The sequence below is a fragment of the Phalacrocorax carbo genome, chromosome 6, assembly GCF_963921805.1.
Source record: "Phalacrocorax carbo chromosome 6, bPhaCar2.1, whole genome shotgun sequence".
In the NCBI taxonomy this organism is placed as follows: domain Eukaryota; kingdom Metazoa; phylum Chordata; class Aves; order Suliformes; family Phalacrocoracidae; genus Phalacrocorax; species Phalacrocorax carbo.
Window position 1 is genome coordinate 45,415,815 of NC_087518.1, and position 21,443 is coordinate 45,437,257.

The 21,443-nt window shown below is 49.1% G+C and overlaps 2 protein-coding genes across 7 annotated transcripts in view; one reads left to right on the forward strand and one right to left on the reverse strand.

Annotated features, from left to right (window-relative positions):
• Positions 1-11,178, forward strand: part of SSBP3 (single stranded DNA binding protein 3) — a 53,772-nt gene extending 42,594 nt beyond the window's left edge. The window contains exons 6-18 of one of the 6 annotated variants that reach the window (XM_064455034.1): positions 1,456-1,536; positions 2,286-2,345; positions 4,453-4,519; positions 4,627-4,703; positions 7,548-7,612; positions 7,724-7,772; positions 8,096-8,131; positions 8,347-8,401; positions 8,902-8,972; positions 9,512-9,590; positions 9,823-9,851; positions 10,019-10,120; positions 10,748-11,178. In XM_064455034.1, coding sequence (XP_064311104.1) covers positions 1,456-1,536; positions 2,286-2,345; positions 4,453-4,519; positions 4,627-4,703; positions 7,548-7,612; positions 7,724-7,772; positions 8,096-8,131; positions 8,347-8,401; positions 8,902-8,972; positions 9,512-9,590; positions 9,823-9,851; positions 10,019-10,120; positions 10,748-10,876 — 900 coding nt within the window. In that variant the 3' untranslated portion in view covers positions 10,877-11,178. Of the gene's footprint in view, positions 1-1,455; positions 1,537-2,285; positions 2,346-4,452; positions 4,520-4,626; positions 4,704-7,547; positions 7,613-7,723; positions 7,773-8,095; positions 8,132-8,346; positions 8,402-8,901; positions 8,973-9,511; positions 9,591-9,822; positions 9,852-10,018; positions 10,121-10,692 lie in introns of all 6 variants that reach the window. The other 5 variants (XM_064455036.1, XM_064455035.1, XM_064455038.1 and 2 more) reach the window with 5 other exon arrangements.
• Positions 10,338-21,387, reverse strand: MRPL37 (mitochondrial ribosomal protein L37). Its single transcript, XM_064455033.1, has 9 exons — positions 20,930-21,387; positions 20,541-20,724; positions 19,869-19,984; positions 19,165-19,350; positions 18,709-18,866; positions 17,994-18,197; positions 17,264-17,420; positions 16,835-17,168; positions 10,338-10,504 (listed from the first exon to the last, which is right to left on the reverse strand). Exons 1-7 carry the CDS (start codon positions 21,339-21,341, stop codon positions 17,343-17,345), a joined length of 1,338 nt encoding a protein of 445 aa, XP_064311103.1. The 5' UTR covers positions 21,342-21,387; the 3' UTR covers positions 10,338-10,504; positions 16,835-17,168; positions 17,264-17,342.
• Between the last annotated feature and the right edge of the window lie 56 nt (positions 21,388-21,443).

A 21,443-nucleotide genomic window follows, 5' to 3' on the forward strand; every position in this document is an offset into this window, starting at 1 on the left:
GATAATAAATGGTGGTGTAAATGGTGGGACTTCATTTCCTTGGGTGCAGTGGCTGGAGCGGAGAGGCTGGCAGGAGGCTGTTGGTTTAAATCCACTTGGCTCCATCTCTCCGCCGAACCGCTCAAATAATAAAAAAAAAAAAAAAAAAAAGAGGGAAAAAACCCCACCCTCTTACTTTATTTACATTGCACTCAAGTTTCCGTCGTACAAAAGATTTGCAGGTGCAAATATGTCCTGCCTTCATTAACTTCCCCTCCCTTTTTAATTTATGTGATTTCAATTTTCCTTCCCTGTACTGTTAATTAGGGGACCCTCTAATCAGTACCATTATCACAGTGGTATTCATGTTTAGGAAAGCTGCTAAACAAATGCTTGCAAAATTGCTAAATGGCTAATTAATGTCTGTTAATTAAGAAAATTGCTCATGGTAACAAACCATGCCATTGCTGGCAGCAGCTAGAAGGCGAACACTTGTTGAAATTAGTAACGAGGCAGGTAGAGAACATCTGCTCCGGCGCCGGTCCTGGAGCCTGCCGTCGCTTCCCATCACCTACTGACAAAGCTTGTTTGCTTTCTCTACCAATTACACCTCCTTTGACTCAAAAAATACATTTTTTTGTTCCTTACATTAACACGCACTGGTATATTCTTGCACCAAGCTCGCGGTTTTTCCAAGCAAATTTTCATTTCGTGCTTTTAAGGGAAATTTTAAATTAAAAAAAAAAAAAAAAAAAAAAGTGGGTGTTCAAGCCCAAAATGTCAGCGGCTGCTGCATTGCAGCCTTGAACCTGCACCGACTAATCTCTCCTTTTTTCCCCTAGACATCCTTTCTTTGCTCGCAAGCCATTTTACTCGCATCCTTAGGGAATCCACCTCGAGGAAGGATGTTGCAGCCGTACAGTCTGGCGATGCAGCCCCGGTTGTGCCAGCCAAACGCTGCCCAGGCGCGAGCTGGGACGTGCTCCTTGTCCTCTGTACTCGCTCCGGCACCTCCACTGAATCACGGTTAAAAATAAAAACCCAGAGGTGTCTCCAGCCTTTGGGATGAGAGAGGAGAAAATATTTTTTTTTTGTTTGGGGTGTTTTTTGTATTTCCCCCAACCTCTCTGGTCCTCTCCTGCATATTTTTTATTCCTCGTTGCACGCCCTTGCAAAGTGTTTCCCTGTGTGTTTATCATTGCAGACTTGGTTGAACTACCGGACCATTTACCGTCAATGTGGCTGCTGTATTTTGACAGATGTTCTGATTTTTAAATTTTTTTTTGCATATATCATTATTCATTGTTCAGCTACAAATTAATAGAAAATCAACTAAAAAGAGGAGAAAAAGAAAAAAATTAAAACTGGGAGAACTGACTCCCCAACAAAACAGGTCCACCCGTCAATCCTTTTTTTAGCTCTTTCTGCGCTTTCATGTGCTAATCTATAACCTCCTTCTACTGTCTGACCTCACAGGGACCGCCTGGGTCACAGCCCTCGCCACACGCACAGCCTCCACCCCACAATCCTAACAGCATGATGGGACCCCACAGTCAGGTAAAGACACTAGCGATGGGTAGGGCTGTGAACCGGGACGTGCGCTCGATTTGGTTTTTTCCCCCTCCCTCTATAAGCATGCTGGGCAGCGGGTACCCGCTTCCCCGGGGAGCATCCCCCCGGGCACCCCAGCTCTGAAGCAAAATATTGGTTTTTTTCCCTTTTTTTTTTTTCTTTTTCCTTTTTTTTTGGATGTGCAGTTGTCAATAGACTGAGAAGTCAATCATGGGTATCAAACTGTTGTACCTTCCCAAGGTAGCCTGAGAAATTTAACTTGATGTGGGTTTTTAAGCTTCTGTTAGTAGCAGCAGTTGTAAAAAAAGTAACTTTAAGTCTTTCTTCTTTTTTTTTCAGTACTTAGCACTGGGTTTTTTTTTGTGTGTGCGTGTCTGTATGTGCTTATTTGCCACTTTTTAAAATATATCTCTATATATTTAAACTTGAACAATATCTAACACTCAGGGTTTCCCATGCACTAATTTTAACAGCCTCACCTAGTATTGCTGATGTCAAACGCTCTCAGACAATAAACCTACAGAGAATATGTTTAAGAAATGGACTCCGGACACCTTTTTTTTTTCCTTTTGAAACTTAACTTTTTTAAAAAGGATGTCTCCAGAAAAAAAAAAAAACAAACCACCAACCAAAAAAACAAACCAACAAACAGTGTGTACAGTCTAACCGGCGTGCGTGGGGAGTGTGCTGCCTCCCTGCAGCTCGGCCCTGACCTCCCTTTTGTGTCCCTGCAGCCGTTCATGTCGCCGCGCTACGCCGGAGGTCCCCGGCCCCCCATCAGGATGGGCAACCAGGTACTGCACTCCCAGGCTCTGTGCCAGCGGGTTTCCTGGGGATGGCTTTTATTTGGGGAGGGGGACAAGGGCCAGGTGTCCTGCAGACACCCCTTGGGTTTGGATGGGAGGCATTGCCTCCCTCAGGCATCCTCTGCTTTTTTGGTGCTGGACCATCAAGTGTCACATAACTATTTTTTTCTTTTCTTTTCTGAGGTTGGGGCATATCCAGGGTGTAAACAGTGGTGGGCCATGTGCTGCTTTTTATTTGTGGTGTTTTCAGCACGGCCATGCCATGCCTCAGGCTCACTGCCCAGCTGGATTTTCCCTGCAATCGCAGAAAATTAAAGTGATGGAGATAATCCTGCTGCTGGGTTGACCGAGCGCTTAGATCAGCGGCAGGGTCAAACGGGGCAGGTCACTGCTGAATTTTTTGGGTTGGGTTTATCCTCTTATCCGAGCTTAAACAAGGGGAGTTTGTTTCTGGCCTTACGGATGGAGGCTCCCACGCCACGCGTTGCCTGAATGCGTGGCCTTTGGTTGAGGAATTCATCTTGTTCCCACCGATGCCATGCAGATCCATAGGGTAATGACCGAACCAAAGGTCACTTGACATTAAAGGGAATTTAAAAGGAAACCTGTAATTCCTTTGAGTAGCAAAGGTGACTGTGCACAGATTGTCTTGGGAACTTGTTTTTTTGGCTAACAACATTCTTTTTATATAGCTTTTAATAGCAGAAAGAGCAGAATAGTCAGGAAATAGGATGTAGCAACTTGTTTCATGTTTGTGCTTGCTGGATTTGAGACTTGAGTCACTGGGATTTGCAAAATGATGGTGAGACATCTACATCTCAGCTGAGATGTAGCTGAGAAAAACTCAAGGGGGGCTGATACAGGACCCCTAAGTCCAGCTGCGCTGGAAGAGCCTCCCAGCCAGGGCACTGGTGGCTGATTTAGCTAGATATTAATTAACAGCACCTTCCCATGGGGCAGTTTTAACAAGCCCGTCTTGCCATGATATGCAGGCTGGTCCTGGGCACCTCTGGAGGTGAGCACAGTGAGCTGGGGCAGGCAGGAGAGGCAGGGAAGCAGTTTGAGGTGGCTGCTCTTGGCAGCAGGGTTGAGTATCCAGGAGTGGGTAAAGTTAATTAGAAAGATTTAATCTTGTTCTCCCAAACACCACGTACAAAACGCAGGTTTCTAACTACCCAGAGCTCAGAGGGGTTATGGTCACATCCAGAGGGAAAAGAGGAATAAATAGGCAGGCAGGAAGGTCAGGCAGAAGTGTAAATATCCATCCCTACAACCCCCCCAGTTTATCTTCCTTCTGCTGCCAGCTTCTAAACTGCAGAAAAACTGGGACTGGGCAGATTCTGCCTTGGCGTGGCCATGCACACCCAGTGCCTACGCTGTGCTCCAGCAGTGGGATCTGTCTGTGTCGGTATTCAAATAAAAGGCAGCGCTGCAAGAAAACTGTTTACAGTTTGCTTCCCCCAGGCAGATGGTATCTTCATTTTTCTCCCCCTTTATCTGTCTTTGAACTTTAAATAGCTGCATTGCCCGAGCAGAGGAGAGCTGGGTTTGGGGAGGGGGAGTGTCCACCTTCCCCTCCTGCCTGTGTGGGGACAGGTCTGAATGCTGGTCTGCTGCAAATGGAACATCTCCCCATCGGCAGCCGACGCATCGCTGCAACCTGTACGGTTTGGCCCTGGCACTGTGTCAGTACCGGGGAGCCGCGCTGCCTATCTGCCTTTTCCCTGCTGGCTTTGACGCTTTTCTCTGCAGCTCAGGCTTTCCCTCACTCCCCTAAAATACAGCAGCCTGATGGCGTGCGGGCTGCTGGGAGAGGAGGAAACGCTGGCGCCTTGTTTGTTTTTTAGAGGGTGTTTGTGAAAGGAAAGGGGAGGCAAATGCCTGGAGGCTGTAGGAAGGTGCCCGGAATGCCACGGGATGCAGCAGAATACAGGATGCTCGGGCAGCTTCAGGCTGTGCTGCAGCAGGAGGGGTGGTGCATCCCAGAGAGCACACTGAGAAGCCCCCTGAAAGCCTAAAGCTTCAACCCAAATCTATCTCTGTAGGCTGCATTTTAGCAAATTTTTTTTTAATCTTCCTCACCTTGTTTTCACAGCCCCCGGGTGCTGTTCCCGGTACACAGCCATTGCTGCCCAATTCAATGGATCCCACGCGACAGCAAGGTAAACCCAGCAGAGGAGGGTTGAACGTTAATGTTTCTCATCAGCTGTTAATTTGGGACCTGAAGTGGCTACTGTGCCGTGTAACGTCCCTGCTTTCCTCCCAACAGGGCACCCTAACATGGGCGGCCCCATGCAAAGGATGAATCCTCCGCGAGGGATGGGCCCCATGGGTCCCGGTCCGCAGGTAAGCCCAGTGCCAAAGAGCATCTTACAGCTCGGCAAACGCCGCGCACCATCGAAACAACCTCCTGGGGCTCGAAGGGCTGGGAGTTCCCCACCCACCCACCCTGTCCCCCCATTAGTGTTAATGCGTTTTACATTAGTCTTGCATCTGGAAATCCCTCCTTTTAACATGAGTGAGATCTTCAGAGCTCATTAAGGTTATTGCAACCTCCCTCCTGCCCTTCCGTCAAAGGGGATGGCACTTAGCGCTGCGCTGGAGCAGCCTTTGAGTGCATTACACTGCCTGCCTGGGAATAGTTACGACCTAACAGCAGGAAAGGGAAAGGAGGCTTGCATTAAAAATAAATAAATAAAAAGAAATGGCAAAGATCCCTTTAGCAGGGGAATAAGGCTTTCCTCCGCAAGGTTCCCCTTTGCCTGCCCTTCCTGCTGCCTGCTTGAGCTCTCTATTTCAGGAAAGGGGAGTAAACTTTTGAAATTAAGCAGATATGGGTTAATATATGCTGTCTTACCGTTGATTCACTTTACGGAGTGGCTTGTTATTGACTCACTCCTGTTTGTTCCTTCTACGAGACTTCAAAACCAGATTACCATATTTTGGTTGGAGGTTTATCCTCTCTGCATCGTCGCCTACGTCGAGTTTGTAGCGCGAGGATCAGAGTCTGTCAAGAGACAAGCGGGTGCGCTGGAGTTTTGTTTTGTTTTTTCCCCGGAGACTGCTGAGATAAGAGAATATTGTGTAAAGAGGGAGTTGTGTCATCTCTTTTTAACACCAGCCTGAGGATGCTGCTCAGGGATGCCTGGCCGTCTCTGCAGACACCCAGATCCAACCCAGGACAGGGGATAAAAAACCTGCACAAGCATCATTTCATGGACAAGCCTGTCAATAGCAAAGCCAGGGATGCTTTGAGTGCTGCTGCTGTGCTTAAAATCCTCCTTTCCTGGAGGACTGCACCTAAAGGAAATGGCATTTGTTAGTGTGCCCTGCGCCAAGGAGAGCGGCGGCAGTTTGCCTGGAGGAGGCTGCTCGCTTCCCACTTGCAAAGCTCAACGCGAAACTTGGAAGCCGCGAGCGCGCGTTCAGCGCCGCGTGGGATGGCAGCGGCTCTGGGAGCCGGCAGGAGTTGTGAAATGTTCAGAGCTTTATTTTTGACTCTGCCATTCCGTGTGTACGTACATTAGGGAGAGGCTTTTTAAAAGGCAGCCTTTCCCTGGGGAAGTGCTGGGCTTCCCAATCTGGCACCACACAGGGCGCTGCCTCCCCACAGCCGTCCAGGAGCGAGCACAGGCAACCACCAAAAATAACGAACCAAACCCAGCAGCCCCTCACACTTTGTGCACCCAGGACATTTTTCTTTAAGCTTTGCATCAGGACCTTCCCAAATCCTCCTCAAATTATTCCAAAGGGCTGTAGAGCATCCAGCCAGGACATCCCAGTGTCCTGACAACAGCTACTCATTATGCACCAATGATGAATCATCCCTTACAGCCAATCGCCACTGCCTTTTTCCCTTTAACAGTTGCAGTTCTAGCTCTGCAAAAGCCAGGATTAGGTTTGCCGTTGCCTCCATGAAGAGGGTTTGTATGTTGTTGGGTTTTGGTGGTGTCTTGCTGGAGCCCGGCATCCAGGTCGCTCAGCACAGCTGCGCTGCCTCCCCACCCTCCCTTGAGCATCTTTCAGATGGCTTCGTTTTCCAGCCTTTCAGCTCCAATTAAAAATGCTGAGCTTTTTTTTAAACAAGGGGTTTGATGCTGCTATTCAGTGTAAATGGCTAGAATTTCGATCAATTAAGGACTTGCTGGTAATTTGTTTGGGGAAAACCCTTTTCTGCCTCTTCAAAACAAACTTTGGCAATGCCCTCAGCAGAGCACTGTGCTCCGATGCATCTGTAAGTCCAGGGAAGAATCAGCAGCACTTGAAGTATTACACTTAAAATCCAGCTTGGAGTGCTGCGAGGGGCTGCAGAATAGGAAGTCCCCCCTCCTGCCCTAGCAATTTTTTCACTAAATGGCAAAAATACAGCCCAAAAAGATGCATTGTGGGGGGAAGGTGGGAGGGGATGAGCCGCAGCGTGACCTAAATCCGGCTGCACACCACCCGGAGGGCACAGGGAGCAAAGCGCAGACCAAATGGAGCGCAACATTCAGGGGATTCCTCTTCCTTTGCTGCCTTGGGCTTGGCTTTGTACTAGAGCTGATTTTAGGAGATGAGGGACAAAGATCTGAGGCTCCCAGTCCTGGCTGGAGGCTAAACTGTGTGGAATAAGTCAGGATTGGAGCCCCGAGGGACTGCCAACCCTTGCCCGCTCTGGGGGTGTAGCAGAGAGCTGGGAATCAACAGGAAAACAAGCCTGGTTTTCCCTACTCCAGCTGTCATCCTGGGAGCAGGGGATACTCCATCTCATGGGGAGTTTGTGCAGCCTTTTGGGTCCTGACGCTGCAGCAATAACCTTCCAAACGATGCCTTCTTTTCTCCTCCTGCCCCTGTTCTCTACTGCACAAAAGGACAAACCCAAAGGACTGTTGGTGCCCGGGCGCTGCGGGCAGATTTGTCTCCTGGAGCTGGGAGGGGGCTGTTTTCCCTCCGCCAGCATGGCATCAGAGACCAGAGGGGGGGACTTGGGGGCTCAGCCTGGCTCCCTTCCATATTCAGCTGCCTGCTTTTTTTATAAACACAATTGCTAATGGCCTCTATGCTCATCATCATCTTTTTTTTTTTTTCTTTTAAAGCTCATTTTTGCAAACTAACCCTCTTGGGGTTTTGTTTGTTGTTTTTTTCCCATTCTCTTGTCTTCTCCGGTTTCTCTTCCTGTTACGGTAGACTGACCCTTGGTTATTGTTGCAGAACTATGGCAGCGGCATGAGACCTCCACCCAACTCCCTAGGTCCCGGCATGCCTGGAATTAACATGTAAGGCAAACCCCACACCTGGGATGTTTGGCTGCCAACTTGGGCTTTGCAGGACCATAAGGATAAAAACGCCTTTTTTTTTTTTTTTTTCCTGTTTAATTTTGACCCCAGGGGGCCGGGAGCCGGCAGACCGTGGCCGAACCCCAGCAGTGCTAATTCAGTGAGTATCCCGTGGTCCTTGAAGCAAGAGCAGGGCTGGTTGGGGACTGTCCCGCAAATGGGGCCATTCCCTATTAGCTGAATCCTGCTAATGAGAGGGGGTTCCCCAACCTCTTGTTTAGGTGCTACATCTAAAGCCTAAGCCCTGCTCCTGTGCTGCCCTCCCTGTGGCGGGGTGCAGCTGTGGAGGCTGGTGGGCCCTGAGACCCCCATCCTGGCCGGGCTGGGGGGGCAGTGGGTGCTCTCAGCTGTGCTCTGCTGGGGTCCAGCCTGTGGGAGCCTCTGTGTGCCCCATGGCTGAACCTGGTTCTCTTCTCTCTATAGATCCCATACTCTTCTTCATCGCCTGGTACATACGTGGTGAGTCCTCCTGCGCCATCTGTCCATCCTGTCATCAGGGTTCAGAGGTGTTATGGCTCGGGGAGCTCATGCAGTCTTTGGGGACAAAAATCAATGCCAGGGTGGGGGCCAGGCTGGGTTTGGGGTGTGAGGTCCAGATGGGGGAGGTGTTGGAAAATGGGGAGGTTGGCAATGCTTGCGTTAGCACAGCTGACCCCCGCTTTGTCTCTCTGCAGGGTCCACCCGGCGGCGGCGGTCCTCCAGGGACACCCATCATGCCAAGTCCCGCAGGTATGAGCCCTCCAAGACCCTCCTCTTCAGGGCCAGCCCTCCTGGGCTCTTGCCCCTTCCCCGGCCAGGAGACCCCATCCCTGGGACTGCACTGCGAAGCAGAGGCAACCCCTGTCCAACTGGCCATAACAATTTATGTAGCTTTTGCCTTTCCAGGGAGCAAGTGGTGTGGGCTGCTTGGCTTCGGGATGGCATTTGGGAATGTTCCTTACAGATCTGGATGCTGTGGGGCTCGGGGAGGTGGGAAGGTGAGGAGTGCTACATGGTGGGGAATTACCTCCCTGCGCTTCCCAGCCAGGAGTTGAATTATTTTTCACAGTTGAATTTCTGTGATTAAAAACTTTGTGGATCTTCATTAAATACAAATTAGCCAGAAAATGGTGGTACTTAGAGAGAATTTTAGGTGATAAAATACAAAAGAATGAGTTCAAGTGGCATGAGTTTGTTTTAATTAAGAAATGAATTAATCACCCGACTTATTGGGCTTCACTGTTCCACAGATTCAACAAATTCAAGTGACAACATCTACACAATGATTAATCCAGTACCGCCCGCAGGCAGTCGATCGAATGTAAGTCTGCTTTCTAATAATTTACATATCAGATACCATAACAAATCATAATTAACTTCATCAGTTGAGAGTAAAGCAGTTTAATTGATTTCAGCCATTTGTTACAAAACAGAAATAAAACAAACCATCAAAAAGCGATTAACTCTTCGGTGACTTTGTTAATTTTTTATGCTTATTGAGAGAGCGGCGGTCCTGCTGCTCTGGCTGAGGTGGTGGCAGCTGCGTGCCCGGCAAGATGCTGTGTTTTGCAGGATATGGGCAGGCTTAAATCTTGTTAAATGCTGGTTGGAGAGAGCCATCTGTGCTGCCATGGGTCTGGGTCTGCCTGCACCCGTCTGGCCAAATTTTCTGGGTGCACCCACAGGAGCACTAGCCCCTAGGCATGCCCTGCAGCCTCAGGGGTGGATGCGTCCCTTCTCTCACTCGGCTCCGGAGGGATGGCTGGGGAGGGGACGGTCCCCAGGAACCACTGGCACTGTGGCACACGTGCAGGGAGGTTTTGTGGCTGATTTTGGTTTTGTTGCCTTTTTTTCCCTCAGTTCCCAATGGGCCCCGGCTCCGACGGCCCCATGGGTGGCATGGGCGGGATGGAGCCCCATCACATGAACGGATCGTTAGGTGAGTGCATGCATAGGGGGCTGTGGCTCGGGGAACCCCACCATGCCTTCACTCCCCAGGGATGCTGGCAGAGCATCCCAGTGCCTGCTCCTGTCCCAGGGTCAGCCCCCAGTTTGGACGAGCCTTTGGCTGGAAATCAGAAGGGTGATCTGGGGGGAAACAGGGCAGGGGGGCATGGGGACCATCGCTGCATGCTCAATAAGGCTGTTCTTTTGTGTCCCTCTCTGTACAGGGTCAGGAGACATAGATGGACTTCCAAAAGTAAGTGAGTTGCAGGGTGCGTGTGTGGCCCCCTTTTTCTTGGCACTGGGGTGCCAGTGCAACCCCAACGGAAGGGGTCACATCAGGCTGGGCTGCATCCTGCCCCCAGTGGCATTGGGGGCATCCTGCCCCAGCCTGCTCATCACCTCCCTCCTCATCTTCTGCAGAATTCTCCAAACAACATAAGTGGCATTAGCAATCCCCCGGGCACTCCAAGAGATGACGGGGAGCTGGGAGGCAACTTTCTCCATTCCTTCCAAAATGACAATGTGAGTGAGCGCTTCCCTGGGGATGGGGGGACAGTCCCCAGGGCATCCCGGCACAGGGGCGGGTGGGCTTGGCAGTTGGGTGCCTTTTGGACCTGGGTTGTGCTGTGTGTGGGCTGCTCCGGGACAGAATATGGGGAGGAAGAAATACACTGGTGGGTGCAAGCTTGGGTCCTCAGCGGGATGGGTGTACTGAGGAGAGGATCCCACGGGATGGAGAGGAGCCCGCGCAGATGCAGCCAGCTCTGCTGGCCTCGACTATTCAAGGCTGTGCGTGGCTGCAGACATCCCTCCTCTTCTTCCTCTAATAGCAGCATATACATGCGTGCATGTTAATTATTTGGTTTAAATTGCATCTCACCCCATACTGTTCTGCTGATTTTCTCCCTGGAAAAGCAAGTTACAGAGCAGATTACACCCTGATATATTTGAATCTCCAGCCTATCCTCTCCTCCTGATTTATTAGATCCAATTAGGTTGCTGTATAATTGTCACCAGCCTCCTTTTGCATCCCCCGTTGGTGTCTGGAGGTCTGGCCTGCCTGGTTTCTCACCCTGGCTCTGTCTCTCTTCCAGTATTCCCCCAGCATGACGATGAGTGTGTGATTTCCCTCCCCCTCCTCCTCTCCAGGATCAAGACAGTCAGCTGCCGTTCGGAGGATCTCAACGAATTATGCAAGAAGAAGAAGAAGAAGCTAGGTGTATGGGCAGGGAGACGCGTGGCGGGGGCCAAAACCCCAGGTTTAGTTTCATGCAATAAAAAGGCTGAACTTTTTATTCCATAAAACATGAAGGACAAAACTTAAAATATTTCAAGACATGACAAGACCCTTCTTTGTGCAGAAGGGTTTATATATGTACATGACACTTCTTTTTGGAAACAAACGGAAGCCTCTAGCACCCAACTCCGATCTCTTTGCTTTGTTCTTTTAAATAAAGACAGAAACCGAACCTGTTGTATGTTTGTGCCGTGCGACACCAGGAAGCTAGTCTAGATATGAAATCTCATGTTGTCTCTGTTGTAGTCATTTTTTTAAATAAACTGGACAGTTTACAATGGTGGTTTTCGTTCAGAAGGCCTGTGTTTTTTTTTTTTTTGTTTTGGGTTTTTTTTTCCCTTCTATTTTTTGTTGGGGTTTTTGTTTGTTTGTTTGTTTGCAGCACAACGCTTCCTCCTCCAGTTAACAAGATCTGCTTTGGGGAAGAGACTCCACCACCTCGTTATAAACTTATTAACGCAGGTGACCCCTTCTACGATCACATCCTCGAATGAATCGTGATCTTGCTCTCTGTGACTGTGGCATGCACTGTGTTAGTCTTTCCCCCCTCTCTGAGTACAAGAGGAAATCTCTGTCGCTCCCTTCCCCAGAGTCCTTCAGCTGGTTCACTGCAAAAATGGATTTTTTAAATACTTTTTTTTTAAATCCACCGAAATAAAGGGTTAATCTGACCTGGGACTTTGAAACTGTGATCTCCAGCTAACTTTGGGTGTTCGGGGGGGGGTGGGGGGGGGGCGTGTATTTGCTTTTGGGGGTATTTTGGGGGGGTACTTTTCTTTAATGTGCTCTTGTCAGGGTTTCACTTATCTATGATTTGGAACTGGATGGAGATATTTTTTAAGGAATTCTTGTTGTTAAAATGTAACCTTGCTATTCTGTAGGCTCGCTCTGTAATAAGAAAATAAAAATTAATGGCAAGCATCGAAGGCCCTTCCTTCTGGTGGGAGAGGAAGGGACGAGCCAAGGCGGCGGGTTGGGATCTCTGTACATGACACTACCCTGTAGTTTGGTCTTTGTTTTTCTCCAGCTCCCATTTCTGCTCCATGTATATCATATTCTGTAAAATATTCTCTCCCTTGGATTTGACCTTTGTGCGGATTATTGAAAGCATTGTATCTTGTTTCAGTGTTTTTTCTTACCTTGTAGTCTGGTTCGAAAATTGCCGAGAGGGGGGAAAAAAAGTAATTATTATACATTGTAGTTTGTGTACGATATTTGTTGATAATGTTTTATTAAAGGGATGTCTTTTTTCCGCACCCCTTCATTTAAATGTTTTTGGGGAACATTTGGCTTGTTTTTATTATTCTGACTGCAAAACATGAGATGACAAAACTTTTTTTTAGCGTGTAATATGAATTTTTTTAAAAAAAAATGTTTGCCTTCTTTTTCCTAGGCATTTTAATTGTGCTTTACCTGTAGAAAGTTGCTGGGGAGGGAGGGGCGGGTGGGATGGGGGGATCTGATGGTGTCAGTCTCATAGTTACAGTCAGGTTAATATTTTCCAAGTAACACTGAGAAATAACAATGCAGATTTGTTGCATCGCAAATATACCCGGGAGCTCCCCGAGGGGTCAATTTTTCTTCCTTTTCTGCTTTCCATCTTGGGTTTTTGGTTTGTCTTTTTTTTTTCTTCTGACATGAGGAAATGAAAGGACCGGTTTTAATGTATTTTAAAATGAATAGCTAAATTATTGTCTTCATTGGTATGGGATGGTTTTTTTGAATGAAACGGTTCTCCCCCCTTCTCCCCCCTCCCCATGCTGTAATAAATATCAACATAAACATTTGATTTCAGTGCTCTGCAGTTTGTTCCTGGTGTTTGCTGCCAGACCTGGTGGGTGGGGAATTCTTTTGACCCTTATGCAACAAGGACCAAACCCTGGCTCTGGGACGTGGGAGCAGAGGTGATGCAGAGCTGAGAGGTGGCTGGTGTTGGGGGTGTGTCTGGCTGAGGCTGGGAAGGTGGATGGGGATTTGGTTGCTGCACAGGACCCGGGGGCAGGGAGGGGCTTGGTTTAACGATGCTCACTTGGTTTATGTTTGGGGTTTGTTTTTTTGTTTTGTTTTTTTTTAAGCATTTTAAAAATTCACGTTTTAGCCTAGGAAAATGGTCAGTGTTGCCTGCACTGGGCTCAGAATGCGCTGTGCAGGACCCTCACCCTCCCTGCACCCAGCCTGCCTGGATGCAGGCAGAGGGGGCTTTCTGAGGCTAAAAAGGCAGGGGGAGGATTTTTTTTTTCTTTTTTTTTTTTTTTTCACCCTGTCCTCCAGAGTTTCTCCATGCAGCAGGTTACAGATCAGGGATGCCCTGGGAGAGGAGCTGGGTCTTGCTACCTCCCATTGCGGGAGTCCTGCCTGCTGGGAGGTAAGCAAGGGAGAGGGAAGGGATGCGAATGTCACCTTCAAATATATATACACACACACGTATATATAGGCTTGCAATGGAATCTGCTGATCCCTGCTCCTCGAGCAAGGGCTGGCTGCAGCGCATGATGGGTGTGTGCACTGTTACAGGAGCCAACGCAGCCCCAGGCTCTGAACCAGCTGCTGGAGACGGAGGAACCCAGACAAGGCTGACCTGGTTCCCCGACAGGCAGGATCAGAGGCTGCTGCAGCACTTGGGGAAATACTGGGGCTTTTCAGGTCTTTATATGTGTGGTTGCAAGCGCAGGGTGCCTGAAATGCTCATGGGAGCTGCTGCCTTGAGCCTTGTTCTCTGCCTTTGACTAGTTCAGGCAGGATAAGGCTGGCTGCAATTGTGCAGCTTCTCTCCCTCCTTGAGGGAACATTCAAACGTGGGTTGAGGGCTGCAGGGGGCTGCAGGCTCACGGAGCTGCAAGCCATCCTGGAGCTCTGCTGGTGCTGGGGGATGCTCCCATCCAGCACCGATACCTGCAGCCATGTCACTCCTGCAATTCCAGGAGTGAGAGCCGTGCGATTGCAGATGCTTGTGGAGTAAAGGGGCGAGGGGATTGGTGTGTTGGATGTCTGCTAGGTTTGGGAACTACCCAGAAAAACTCATCGTACCTGCAGAGCTCATTAGCATGTAATTAATGGTGGGTCTAAGGAGTGGTGTATGTTCACACCCTTTGCTACCTGTGCACCTTTGCCTCCAGGTGAATGCCACAAATGTCCTTGTGCAGGGTCCAGAGCCATGCCCCGATACAGTTTTTGGTCCAGGCAACCACACCACAGAATCATTAAGGTTGGAAAAGACCCTTGAGATCATCGAGCCCAACCGCTAACCTATCACTGCCAAGTCCACCACTAAACCATATCCTCAAGCACATCTACCCTTCTTTTAAATACCTCCAGGGGTGGAGACTCAACCACCTCCCTGGGCAGCCTGTTCCACTGTTTGACAACCCTTTCAGTGAAGAAGTTTTTCCTGACGTCCAACCTAAACTTCCCCTGGCGCAGCTTGAGGCCATTTCCTCTCGTCCTCCCTCTGTGCTTTGCAGAAAGTAGCAGGAGTGTTGTCCATCACTTGGAAACATGACCCCCCACCAAGGGTAACTAGTTGACATGATGAGGACCTCCTGCCCTCCTGGCTCCCTAGGGCCTTCCCTGCCTGTGCTGCCCAGCCAGGCACTGCTCAGCTGCCTGGAGCAATGGGCAGCATTGCTGCCTGCAGTGTTTATTGCAGGGTGTAGAGAAGCCCTTCCCGCTGGTTCTTACTGGGTTACAAGCTAATTTTATTAAACACTGCCATGAGAAACTGCCAAGTTCCCTCCTCTAAACGTCTCCTGAGCCCAACCTTAGGGATAATTGTCTCCCACATTAGTTTTCATTAAATCAAATGCAGGAGGAGGATCTGAACAACCAGGGGCTCTGGTCTGAGCACTGTGTGTACTTGTTGGCACAAGTGCAGCCCGTGGAGCTGGGTTTTGCACTGGGAGCAGCTCAGGGGAAGGTAATGTGGAGCGGTAGAGCTGGGATGGCACACTGTGCATCATCCGCACAGCAGGCTGGGGGGCCAGATCCTGCGCCAGCAGCTGCAGAGCTGTCCTCCAGGCAGCCAGGCTCCACCAGGTCTTCATCTCAGACTCCAGCTGCCCTGTTCTTGCATGTTCTGCTTCCCCTGGCTGCCTGTTCATTAAAAGTTAATGCCTGGTTCTTGGTCCGTGCTGAGGTAATGCCATTCACCTGCTGACAAGCCTTTATAATTTATTGATGCCAACCCAGATGTACCTCTGTGACCCATTGTCCTGCTCTTGGTCCCACCTTCCTCAGCTGGGCTAATTCCAGCAGGTCACACTGGAGGAATGAGCAGGTGAACCACGTGTGGCATGCTTGGGAAGACCAGTGGGACACCACACAGGTGTGCGCAGCTGTCTGTGGCAAGGTGGCGGCTCTGCAGGGGATGCCCGGTTCACAGACCTTGTACCTGCACCACGACACACAAATGACCATCCGTCCCAGGTGCCAAGCTGGGAGCTCTGCTCTGCCCCTCCTTGATTTCCCCTCCTGGACCTCAGAGTACCTTCCCCAGCACAAGGATCAGCTGCTCCTTCCAGCAACACATGAATACTGCTTCCTCCAGCACCACAGGCAGGAACAGCTGTGCACTGAGCAAACCAGGGACATGGCGTTGCATGCTTGTGTATAGTCCCCTCATCTCAGGTGGCTTCCTGATGCCTCTTGTAACCTGCTGAAGCCTCATTCCCCTGCTGGCTATCCCATGTCTTACTGCTTCTGCCATTTTTCAAAATTGCCTTTGTTCTGCCTTTGCCCATCTCTCCCTGTTCTCATGACTTGTCTCTGCTCACTCTTGGAGACAGCAGAACTCCAGCTTCACTTAGTGTCTCCTCTTCTACTGCCTGGCCTAATAGGGATGTCTTCATTGAGAGGTAAAAGCATCTAACAGGACTTTGGCTCTTTCCCACGTAGACCACCTTCACAGATTCCTGCATCTACTAGAAGCATGCAAGGTGTTTCATTTCTCCACACCCCCGCTCCACCACAGCCACTCTTCCACCCAGGCTTCCTTAGTGAAACTGCCATGCTCAGGAATATTAATGCAGAGGCTGGCTGCCCTACAGGGTTTCCTCCCTGATAGGTAATGACCCAAAGCTGGAAGGGCGAGGGGATGCCAATAGTCCCTGAAGCGTTGTCTAGAGCTGCTCAGCAGGGTCCACATGACATAGCAGAGAGCCAACAGACTGAGGAACTCCTACCAGAACAGCCTCCACAGACATAATATTCCTAAATAACTGGGTGCAAATTACAGCTCTGAGCAGATTTAAATCGATGAGGTGAATTAGGCATCCCTGGAGCAGGCAGAATTAACACAATTTAGATCAATGCAATGCTTACTAGATTATTTCTCTTTCCAGCACTTCCTCCTAACTATTGAGGGATTTGTTAATTTAACTTACAGCCAATGCATCCTAATTTACTGGGTGCAACTGTTGATCTCAAATTTGGCCAGCGAAAGTCTGTTTTCCGAAACCTGCAGAGTACAGCTGTCCGATGGATTGAGAGTGGAACACACAACTGGGGTGTTCATCCAGATGGCCAGAGAAGATCACAAAGTGCAGACCAGTCTCTGACACAAGACACTGAAGCGAGATTAATTTATCAGAAATACGCTCTCCCGCACCTTAAAATAGCACAGCCTGTCCTATTCCTTCCCATGTGCTGGAGGGTTTCAGTGCAGAACCGCGAAACATTCTACATTTGGCTGGAGCTAATTCAGCCTTCATTTTCCAAAAACCACACTAATGCCCCCATCTTAAAAAGAACATGCTTCCTGCTCAGTTAACTCTGTGTGGCAGGAAGAAATTATTCCTTTGTGTTTTTAGCAGCAAATACCAGCTACCAGGCACCAAAGTTTCACGCTACATTCTACACCACTTTCCCAAAATGGATAGGTCTCTTAATCCAGAATTGGGGGATAAAAGAACTGTGGTTCTACAGATCCAACAAAGCAAACTCACCGATTAAGTGCTTTGGGAACTAAGCACAGGGCAGCACGACACATCCCAAAGCAGCAAGGAGTGAAACAAAGTAAAAGCCAAGCAGAATGAAAAAGGCTCATCTCTCAGGCTCCCCTCTCGAAGCTTTGTAAGTCTCTTCCACATACACTGCATTCAGAGGTACTCAAAGCAACCTCAGAAAATAGGTTTGAGTCTAGCTCTGTGCAAAAGCACACCGAGAGCAGAACCCGCACAGAGGAATAATGACTGACTTATGTTCTTTCTAGGCAACAGTGGAAGAGTGCAGGAGGATGCATTTGATGACTCTCTCTAACCCGAATCCAGAGGTGAGACCCTAAAATGAAAAGAATTTCTTCAGGCACAATTTCATTTAAAAAATTTTTACTTTCGTTAACAATATAATTTATTTTTGAAAGTAAATTAATCCACCTTTCTTTAATTATGTGATGGTTCTGGTAAAGAGAAGCAGCAGGTACAGTTGGTGAAGTATTTTCATTTGAGCTGAATTTCACACAGTTCCATGCAGATACAGTGCCAGAAACTTCTTGAATGTGTCTGGCTGAAAGCCATATATTCCAGCGGGCTTCTGCAGAGAAAGACATGGATGCTCAGTTTGCAGTGAAGTGATTAATGTAGACAAACAATGGCTTTAAATACACTTGAGTAAGACTTCAGATGAGGTAGCTTCCAAATTGCGCTGTCCCTCCCCAGATGGGTTTGTATGGGGGTACTTCCACTGGTGTACATCTCATAAACCCTTTGCCCATCAGGCTGAGACACCCTCCCAGCGTAACCAGGGCTGACAGCACTGTGCTCTATTTACTGTACAGCAAAGCTGACAGTTGCATGTAAGCACTTCCTTCACCAGAGCACGAGCCGATTTTAAACAAGCATATTATGAGATGGTAGATTACAGATGGGGATATCTTTATGTAGGAGTTCATATTAAGCTTGGTGTGTGGCTTGCACGCTATGCAGTACATCAGCACTACAAATCCTCACTGTCAGTAACACCTGCTTAAGTAAGAACGAGGCCAGTGCCTGTGTCAGGTCCCTTCAGCTGGTTTAAAACCCAGGCTGCAGCTCTATGCCAGCTCCCAAACCTCCAGCAGAGGTGAAAGCGTAGGATTTCCAGGACCACTTCCCAAGTTTTCCTTACCGTAATAACTCTCTTCTTGACTTCTGGAACACACTGGGCTTTTTCGTACAGGTTTTGATCAGAATCAATCCAGACTAGATTTTTTATGCCATCACTAGAGACAAGGTCCGTTGTATTTAACTGGAACACCATGAACTGGAAGAGCTGACCATCTGTGCCAATGCTTTGCACCACTATTGGCTGCTCCAAAACCTTGGGATCATTCTAAGAAAGAAGTGGGGAGGGAAGAATGTTTCAAAAGCCAATTACCACAGAAATTGTATGAGTACTTGCTGATTCTGCATCTTTACTTGGTTTAAAGCCAAGATTTTAATAAATGTATTGTTACCTTGCCCAGAAAATTACTGTAGTCAAACAAGTTTTGAATGTAGATTTTGTATTTTAATTAAAATTCCTCCTTCAGCCAGCAATGAAGTATCAATTTACATACTGAGCTGTGGGATGGGTTAGAGTTTTACAGTTGAACCTACTCCCTGGTTCCTACCCATTACCACTCTAATACATGTTACATCACAAACATGCTCATTGCCGAGAGATCTTCTGGACTAGCAGAACAGTACCTGAAGGTTAGAGTTACACCTCTGGACTGGGAAGCTCAGATTTGAAAATTACTGTAGCATGCCACAGCAATGGAATGCCACAGTTCTTTCCACTAGCTGCAGCTTTAGAGAAAGAACAAAGACCCAGTGAGCCAGCAGCAGTCTCCAATACGTACCCCGTACAGCACCTTAGCCTTTGCCAGTGCATTGCCAAAAGCAAACATCAGCATTTTAGCACGAAGTTGTTCTGGTCTGAACCTGTTAGGACGAATGTTGGCCGATTCCAGGAAGAAGAGAGTGTGAGGATGAGAGTATGGATAACCATCTCTAAAACCTAAATGGCAGATAATCATGTCAGGAATCGCTCAGTAAGAGAGTACACAGCCAATGTTTTATGCCCTATCTTCAGGAACTGTTAATTTGCCAGGATTTAAGGTCTTCACACTCCTGATTCGGCCACAATATACTTGCCACAGGTCTAGAGCGCGTGTACTGCACACCCTGTGCCCAGCTACTGTGCCCCCTCATTCCCATCCACCCCCTACCCGCAGCTGTCTCGCAGAAGGTCAAGGATTCCAGGTTAGCCCAAATACTTAGTCTGACAGAAAACTATAACCAACAGCTAGATTTACCTGTATCGTTGAGCTCTTTGTACACATTCACTTCTTGAAGATCAATTGTAGGAGAGATGGGATAGAAGGTCTCCAGGACATGCTCTTCAGTGGCCAGTACCTCTTCCTTGGAGGCTACTGGTGGTATTGGGGCCATAGAGTTCAGAAGTATTCCATTCAGGCCACGGACCTGAAGGAGAAAGGATTCTGGGGAGGGAAATTAGGCTACATTCAAACACTGCCGAAATAACATTAGGGAAAGGCGTATGCTTCCTTTTGGCTGCAGTGTTCTCTTAAGTAGTTGTTCTGCAAGGCTCATTCTCTCCCCCTCACCTCCAAGCTAAACCAACACAGTAGCTCAGCTATAGATTCTTCTTCTATAACACCAATGTTAACTGCTGGTATTAGTTTCTTAACTAAATATATGTAGAAAAATAACACTGCAGATTTTGGACACAAAAAATAAACTATCAGTTCTAAGTCACTGGTTCTCTTCTCCTGCCATCTTGTTGATGTTGTCTAACACCCTAATAATCTCCTCAGGGCAAATATCCTGCCGTCTTCCAAGCTTGCCCAACATTACAGCACTACTTAAAACTGAAAGAATTACTTGGGTCCAGAATTGTTGCATTTTCTCTAAGTCCTCAGCCTTAAAGCTAGCAGCATTGTGACCCCTCTTATATTAATTAAAAGGGCTAAATACTTCCACCACAGCAGCAACTAACCTCTTTCCCACGTAGCTGATATCTTGTAGTTTCTAGCCAACATTCTTTTAGTCAGAGAAGGATACTTCACAGTCATTAACCGACATAAATGTATCAAGTCTTCAAACAGTACTGGGCTTTATAATGAGGAAAAAAAAAATAGTTACATAAAAAATGTGATCATAATGACAGGCAGATGCTTCTGGGACATGAATGCTATAACACTACTGTATGTAAAACATATAATACCATAACGTTTCCAAACAGCTAACACACATTTCAGATTAATATCCCACATGCCAGTCCTGTTCCAAGTTGGCAAAGGTAATGCTTAGCATTACTTATTAAAAAATTGACATTCTGCATCAGCTAGAAGCAGACCTCAAGTTGAAACACAGACCTTGGCCTGGAAAAAGGTTTAGTGTAGAGTGTGTGTTTACATTGGTGTTAGTGTCAATATTCAGAACCGGGGGCTTTGGTGGTTGTTTGGCTTTTTGTTTTACAAGGTGACAACCTGAAACAAAGGGTCTAACAGTTACGAACAGTAAGTGAATCTCTCAACAGCAGATCTATATATGAATTTTCTTTGTAGTGTTAATAACTCTGGTTTACAAGTTACCTGCTGGATGACCGGCTTACGCTAAAGCCATGACCATGCAGCAGACAGGTTTTTCTCTATGACCAAGGACTTACCAATAATGCTCTCTCTTGGGAGCAACTTCTGTCGTGCCCCAGAACCGTGCATGCGAGATCGCACGCTTTATCCCCTCCTCGTGGTCCTCAAGCCGGTGAGCTGGGTTGTCAATGATGCCGAGCACCGGCGGGGGTAAGCCTTGCACCAGCTTTGTCTTGGTGAGCCACTGCGCTTGCCGAACTCCTTTAAACAAACACCAAGAAAACAGGTATTACCGAGGCCGCCGGGCGGGCTGGCAGCGCAGCTGGTTGATGAGGCCGGGCAGGCTGTTCGCCGCCTGTGTTTTTATGCAGGGCGAGTGCCTGGACGGGCTGCGCGGGGGCCCGGGCCGGCGCGGGGGCACCGGGAGCGAGGGGGCCGGGGACCGCCGAGGGCGGCGGGCCGGTACCTTCCACCATGCGGACGCGCTGGTGGCAGATGAAGCAGCCGCGCTCCTTGTAGAGCGGCATCTCCTCGTAGCGCGGCCCCCGAGAGTGCCAGGGGTCGTGCCAGCCGCGGTCCCAGGGCGGGAAGCGCGGCCGGGCCAGGCCGGGCACGAAATGCTGCCGCCCGGCATAGGTGATGGTGTCCAGCTCCACCTGCTCCCGCACCGGCCGCCGCTCCACCGCCCGCGCCAGTTCCTCCGGCGGCGGCCCGCGGGTGGTCCAGGGCGTGCGCGGCAACGGCCCACGGTGACGAGGCGGCGCCGCGCAGATAAGGATGCTGCGGGTGAGGACGCCGCGGCTCCGCGCCGCCGCCGCCGCCGCCGCCGCCCCCGTCCGCCTCAGCGCCATCGGCCCCGCCGCCGCCGCCGCCGCCATGCCCCCACCGCCGCCTCAGCGCCCGCCCGCCGCCATCTTAGCGCGCGCAGCACGACGGGAGTGCGGCGGGCGGGCTTACGCCCCCCTCCTCCCGCTCCCCTC

What these genes read in the sequence shown, in the direction of transcription:
- MRPL37 (XM_064455033.1), bottom strand. Translation starts at nt 21,341, where the DNA reads ATGGCGGCGGCGGCGGCGGCGGGGCCGATGGCGCTGAGGCGGACGGGG. An exon ending in CCCAAGAGAGAGCATTATTG is followed by an intron (nt 19,985 to 20,540) that starts GTAAGTCCTTGG and finishes CTCATTATAAAG; the next exon opens with CCCAGTACTGTTTGAAGACT. An exon ending in AGGCTAAGGTGCTGTACGGG is followed by an intron (nt 18,198 to 18,708) that starts GTACGTATTGGA and finishes CTTCTTTCTTAG; the next exon opens with AATGATCCCAAGGTTTTGGA.